Genomic DNA, 7503 nt, shown 5'->3' with positions numbered 1-7503 from the left:
CCCACCTTGCGATTGTTGGGACACTGACAATGGTGGAAGGTGCTTTCAATGCCTTCAAACCACTGTAAGAGCCCTGTGGCTCCCTCAGACCCAGAATACTTGATGGGGTTACAAGAATTGAACTGCTTGAATGAGCAAGGGGCAGGTGCGTTCACGTTGTTGTTGTTGTTGTTGCCTGCGTTGGCCTGATTGAGCTGGGCCACAAGTGTTGGGAGTATTGCAGCCATTTGTTGGGCAATCATGGCAGCAAGTTCGGGGTTCTGTGCATTGTTCTGGTTATCGCTACGAGGAGGCATCCTATAAGAACAAGGGAAAACCTATAAGTTCACAAGGATAAGAGAGATTGTTTTGAAATTTAAACTCTTTATGTAAAACAATGAGAGCATGAAGAAATAAACATAAAGATAGAAATCATTTACTCATTTAAATAAACGAATAAACGAAATCATCGACTAATCAAAGTATTTGGGTTCTTATAACATTTTGGGAAGACATGCTTTAGCCTATAAGTGGACACTCACCCCAAGAGTTCCCAGGTAAGCACAACTGGTTCCTCGGAAGATTGGAATTTATACGAAGTGCTTGCCTAGACAGAAAACTCGGAGTACAGGCGTCCACCCTTCCAGATTGCACGTGTTCTTAATTGTTATTCAAACCCAAGACTTTGACGAGATTATGAAAACATTTAAGGCTTAAAGCCTAAGAATTTAAATCATCTAAGGATAGATGATGATTAAGTGTAATATAGAGAACTAAGAATCTAAGGTAAGGATGAGGATAGGGATAAAGAAAGGGATAAGGAAGATCACACATTAAGGTACATGTAGGTGTCCTAGGAGGGTTATAGTCTAGGTCAAAAGCAATCTAATAACCTAATTCCCTATAACCATGGCTCTGATACCAATCTGTAACACCCCAACCGAAGACGGAAACGTTGGGACGCCACGTATGATAGGATGCTCAAAGACACATGGCACTAATTAAAGTTCAAATATAATATTAAGTCAAATTTATGTTCAACAACCAAATCAAACAAACAACTTGTCCAAAACAAGACATAACGATCGTTTTAAAGTTTAACTAAGGCAAAAAGTTCCATGATCCTAAGTGATAGAAAGCTTGTAAATCATCATCAATTGGTACCACCTGAAACATATGTGAGAAAAAACATAGGTCAGCTAAAAGCCGGCGAGTAACATAGGTTTTATGGTAAAGCATGTGATAAAAATATTTTATTTACAATTCAATATGGCACAAGTAGAGCACTAAGCATATTGCATTTAACGAGTATGGGTCACGGGTGGCACATTCAAACCTAAGCTGACATGTTTAACGGATTCTATCATCCTCCACTTCCCAAAAAGCAAAATAAGCAAAATGTGTTAAATAAGCAAATCCAAATGGAAGTGGAGATGGGTCGTCACACCTATAGCGCTATAATATACTACCGGACGGTTTGGCCGAAATTAATGAATGCACATGTTGAAGTAAACCAACAAGTTTCATACAAAGCAAATAGTGATCACATAAGCCATAAAAAAATAATGAATTGTATAACGTTTAAGCAAAATTTAGTTCATCATATGTATCATCCCAAAAAGAGGTAAAAAGGGAACTATGTACTCACCTTGGGGAGCGAATATTTCACACAAGAAATAAGGAGCGAAGGCGTTAGGAAAAATCCCAAATGCTACCCTAATACAGTTAAACAGTAAGTTTAATCTACGAACTAAGTTTGGTGTCAAAAGCACGCTAGGACTAGGGTTTCCATAACTGATTTGGGAACACGGGGGTTTTATGTTTTAAACGAGTATTGATTACGAGTTTTGTCATTTATTTAAAAATTATGACATAAGGTTATTTATTTAATTCAAATAATTAATGTAACTGAATAAATATACTTTGTCAAGATTATAAGGAAATTATAAAACAACTATGACTAAATAATTAAGTAGGAAATTATTTACTTCGCTTAATTAAAACAAACAATTTGGTTAAAAGTGTAAAGGCTTATGTAACAATGAAAGAATTGTGGGAAGTGTGAAATTTTCTTTAACTTTAAATAAAGTGTGAATATTTGATATATAATATATAAATTTTAGGTTGGATGGGTCAGTTTGTTAAAGGAGAAATAACTCTACTTCATTTATTTCAAAAGATTTATAATTTTCCTTAAATTGTAAATAGATATAAGTTCGGTTTGAAAAACTTAATAATAGAATTTGTTTTTTTTATTTATATAAACAAAATAACGTTTATGGTTTTATGAAATATAAGCCAATTTAATTTAGCTGAAACCTTTTTTTTATAAACGAATTGGATTTAAAAGAGATATTTGTTTCTTTTTTTTATATATAAATGAACTGATCATAATACAAATGTGAATCAGATGACTAAACTTGTTATCATTTAATTTATAATTTCTAAAGTTTTCCATACATTGCAAATTCACTATACTACATTTTTTTTTGAAAGAAAATTATTTACCAGTAAAGAAAAGAAAAATAAATAATTACTAAACATTTAAAACGAGCAACCGGAAAGGAATAATAATAAAAAAATAATAATTAAATAAACAAGCCATCCACCATAGCTTTAACTAACCCAAAGCTTTAACTAAACAACCCATCCACCATAGCAGTTAACATCTTTCACACAGAAAACTGTTTGATTAATTTATTTAGCTTGTTCTTGTGTTAACTCATCTTCCCAAATCAGTGTATAAACAAACACTAGTTCCTTGTGCTATAATTTCCAATAACTTAGATGGTGTAATGAAATACTAGAATAACTGAAGCTTTCAACAACAGAGCATTAACAAACAAAGCATCGTAAAGAACTTACGAGATGCGTTTATTAGCGACGATAAGAAGATTCCGGCAAGATAAGAACTCCGGCGAAACTGCAGTGGTTTAGACGACCCAAAGACTGGGAAACCTTCATTGAAGCGGCCAAGACCATTGCGCAGACAGACAGGCAACTGACCGGTGACGATCACCGTCAGCGCGCACATAACCATAACGATCGAAACAACAGAAGGGGCAGAAATCAACCCTGGAGGGCTCCTGGGAACAGAGAACGAAGCCCCCCACGGGACGACGCACGCCATACGATCAATCAGATAGCCCATCGAAAAGAAGTAAAGCGCGAAAATAGAGAAAAGCAGTGGACCCCACTAACCAAAACACCTTCTGAAGTTTTAGCCACAGAGAACCATCAGTTCAAACCACCCTTGCAGATGCGCAACAAAAGGGGTCAAGACCCAAATCTCTTCTGTGAATTCCACAAAGATACGGGCCACTTGACCGACGATTGCTTTAGCTTAAAGCAAGAAATCGAAAGAGCTCTAAGAGACGGAAAGCTCGGTCACTTAGTCAAAGGAGGAAAGCGCGATTACCGCCAGATACAACGAAGAGATGAAGGTCCAGACAACAAGAAGCTCAGAAAGCTAGAAACTCATATGGTGCAAGGAGGTCCACGGCGACCAAGAAAAAACTACAACAAGCGCGCGCAGGATGATTCATGGCGCGAGAAGCAAGTGGTGTTCCCAGTTGTCAGGGGAGGTCCAAGAGAAAAGCGGCCAATAGTCATCCCAGGGGTGATCGGCCACTACCAAACAGATTACATCTTTATTGATCCCGGGAGCACCGCAGACATCATATATGAACAGTGCTTCAATCAATTCGACCAAGAGGATAAGGCGCGCCTAGAACCAGTCGATTACCCACTAACTGGTTTCTGCAACGAGGCCGTCTTTCCCCTAGGACAAATATCATTCCCAGTATTGCTTTCTGATGGGAGAAATTCAAGAACCGAAGAAGTCACATTCATGGTACTACCGGCACATTCAAGACATGACATCCTCCTAGGAAGAGAATCACAAGGAGATTTCAGCATGATCTGTTCCGCACCACATTCTGCCATAGGTTTTCCAACCGAAACAGGCATCGCTTTGATATACGCAAGCAAAGAAGTACTAGCAACAGATGAAATCCGACCGGCAAAAGCAAGCAAGCCTGCACCGCGCATAGAGGCAGAAAAATGGGTATTGAACAGCGCGTACCCAGAACAAACAGTCACTCTGGGACCCGCAATGTCTGATCTAACGCGTGCGGCGCTAAAGAAATTACTGCATGACAACATGGACGTGTTCGCCTGGACACCGGCTGATATGGTTGGTGTTCCACGGCATATAGCAGAACACCGGCTAAATGTTTCAGAGGATGCAAAGCCAGTAGTGCATGCTAAACGACACCTGGGAGACATCAAACACGATGCAATGAAAGAACAAGTGTTAGAACTGCTAAACGCAGGAATCATCAGGGAAGTCCGGTACCAAACGTGGGTAGCAAGCCCAGTAATGGTAAAGAAACCGAATGGTAGTTGGAGAATGTGTGTCGACTACAAGGATCTGAACAAAGCATGTCCCCGTGACTGCTATGCTTTACCAGACATAGACGAGAAAATAGATTCTTTGGCAACGTTTCGGTGGAAATGTTTTCTGGATTGCTACAAAGGATACCACCAGGTCCAGATGGCTGTTCAAGACGAAGATAAAACCGCATTCCGCACGCCAACGGGGTTATACTGCTACACCAAGATGCCGTTCGGCTTAAAGAATGCAGGTGCTACGTATCAACGGTTGATGAACGAAACATTCAGTGACGCCATCGGTAAATACATAGAGGTATACATGGATGATCTGGTAATCATGAGCAAGGAGGAGAGCGCGATGCTGGCAAACATTCAGAAAACCTTCAACACGCTGCGCAGCGTGAGCATCAAACTGAATCCAGCAAAGTGCTCATTCGGAATGGAGGAAGGAAAGTTTTTGGGCTTCATAGTCACTAAAGATGGTTTTAAGGTGAACCCAGAAAAGGTCCAGGCCATAGAGAGGATGCCTTCACCAGCAAACGTCAAAGACATGCAAAAGCTCGCAGGACGATTGGCAGCACTCAATCGGTTCCTAGCTAACCACGCAGCAAAATCCTTCCCATTCATCAAGACCTTGCGCAACTGCATGAAGAAAAACCAATTCCAATGGACTCCGGAAGCAGAAAATGCGTTCCGCGAGATGAAAGACTGTCTCATCAAGCTGCCAACTCTAACCGCACCAAACAAAGGAGAGCCTTTGGTCTTGTACCTCTCAGCTTCCGACAGGGCCGTCGGAGCCGTATTGCTGGTTGATCGACAAGGTGTCCAAACACCTGTGTATTATGTGTCCAGAACCTTAACCGACCCAGAAACCAGATACGCAATCATGGAAAAGCTTGTCCTTGCACTGATTCACGCGTCAAGAAGGCTGCGCCGATATTTCGCCAATCACGTCATCCACGTGTTAACAAATTACAATATTGGGAATATCCTAGCAAGGCCAGAAGTATCAGGAAGGTTGGCCAAATGGGCAATAGAGCTAGGGGGACACAACGTAGTCTTCAGACCACGACCGTCGATCAAAGGCCAAGTTTTGGCAGACTTCATGACGGAAGTCCCGGATGACAAAGACAGAGAGTGTAAGGCGATGGAGAAGGCTGAGAAAAAACAAACCGAAGAACCATGGCTGCTGTACACAGACGGTGCATCCAACGAAGATGGGGCAGGCGCGGGGCTACGGCTAGTAAGCCCTGACAAACACGAGTTCACTTACGCCATACGCCTAGACTTCAAGAGCACAAATAACGAAGCCGAGTACGAAGCCTTTCTGGCCGGCCTGCGTTTGGCAATCAAAATGGGAGTCCGACACATCGAAGCACATGTGGACTCCATGTTAGTAGCAGGCCAAATCAATGGTCAATACGAAGCCAAGAGCGACATAATGGCACTCTATCTCAACCAAGCAAAGACGTTGCTGCAAACCTTCTATTCTTACAAGGTGCACCACATAAACCGCAGCGAAAACAAGCCGGCAGACGCCTTAAGCAAGCTTGCGTCAACAAGCTTCCAGCACCTAGCCAAAGACGTGCGCATAGAAGTTTTAAGCAACCCATCTGTTCCACTCAGAGAAGTCAGCGTCATCCAAACGGGAACCACGTCCTGGATGACACCCATAATCATGTACTTACAGTCCGGGATACTTCCAGAAAATAAAGCTGAGGCGCGGAAAATCCAGTATAAATCAGAACATTATCAGATGGCAGACGGGATATTGTACCGAAAGTCATATCTCGGCCCGCTGCTAAGATGTGTTGACGCCGACGACGCAAATTATCTGATCCGGGAAGTACATGAAGGCATCTGCGGTATCCACGCCGGGCCACGCATGGTAGTGGCAAAAGTAATGAACGCCGGTTACTACTGGCCCGGAATGCACCTCGATGCCGTGAAGGAATTAAGGAAGTGCAGCGGCTGCCAACGGCATGCACCAAAAACCATGCGTCCAAAAAACGAATTGGTACCAGTAACAACCGCATGGCCCTTTCAGCAATGGGGCATAGACATGGTGGGCCCTTTCCCAGAAGCTCCGGGGGCAGTCAAGTTCATCATCGTCGCGGTCGATTACTTCACCAAGTGGGTGGAAGCAAAAGCACTTGCGTCAACCACATCGGCAGTCGTTAAACGATTCATTTGGGAACAAATCATATGCCGGTTCGGCCTGCCACTCCGAATCATCACCGACAATGGTACAAACTTTGCAGCAGATGATCTCGAACGATGGTTCAAGGAACTAAACATTGAGCATACCTTCTCGTCGGTCGCACATCCGCAAGGGAATGGTCAAGTCGAAGCGGTCAACAAGAGCATCGTCGATGGCATCAAAGCGAGGCTCGGTGAAAAAAGACGAGGGTGAGTCGATGAGCTACCAAGCATATTATGGGCCCATAGAACAATGCCCAAAACAAGCAATGGAGAAACACCTTTCAGCTTGGTCTATGGGTCCGAGGCTGTGATCCCAGCAGAAATCGGGCTTCCATCTCCGAGAATGCTCTCCATGAATCTGATCAATAACGAAGAAGAAAGGAGGATCGACCTGGACCTCCTAGAAGAACGGAGAGAGATGGCAGCAATCAATGAAGCCAAATACAAGTCAAAGCTTGAAAAATATTACAACTCCCGAGTCCGGATCTGCACCTTCAACCCAGGCGATTATGTCTTAAGGGACAATGAAGCGTCCAACGCAGAAAAACCGGGAAAACTGGCTCCCAAATGGGAAGGCCCGTACATCATTGATGAGGTCCTCGGCAAGGGGGCATACAAGCTACGCACCATGAACGACAAAGAGGTTCCACGAACCTGGAATGCCCAACAGTTACGAAAATGCTACATATAAACATGTAATCGTATAGGGCGAATCGCCGACACATTTACCTAATACAAGAAGTGTTTGGCTATCTTTACTTCATGCAAATTTTTTGTCACAACTGCATTTATTACTTCGGGCGTACACGAAAACATCAATGGCTCGACCATAGGAAACGTTGTAGACCTCCAAGGCTCGTCACAACCAAGTGAACAGCCGGGTCAGAAACACAACCAAAGCCTACACAACGCCAAAAAACATAACTT

At 42.7% G+C, this 7503-nt stretch overlaps 1 protein-coding gene across 1 annotated transcript; it reads left to right on the top strand.

Moving 5' to 3' along the window:
* Positions 1-5260: 5260 nt before the first annotated feature.
* On the top strand, positions 5261-6787 carry LOC118482752. Its single transcript, XM_035978402.1, has 2 exons — positions 5261-6274; positions 6422-6787. Exons 1-2 carry the CDS (start codon positions 5261-5263, stop codon positions 6785-6787), a joined length of 1380 nt encoding a protein of 459 aa, XP_035834295.1.
* The last annotated feature ends 716 nt before the right edge of the window (positions 6788-7503 follow it).

This window comes from Helianthus annuus, chromosome 10 (assembly GCF_002127325.2).
Source record: "Helianthus annuus cultivar XRQ/B chromosome 10, HanXRQr2.0-SUNRISE, whole genome shotgun sequence".
Taxonomy (NCBI): Eukaryota; Viridiplantae; Streptophyta; class Magnoliopsida; order Asterales; family Asteraceae; genus Helianthus; species Helianthus annuus.
This window is presented reverse-complemented; position numbering and strand designations above follow the sequence as displayed.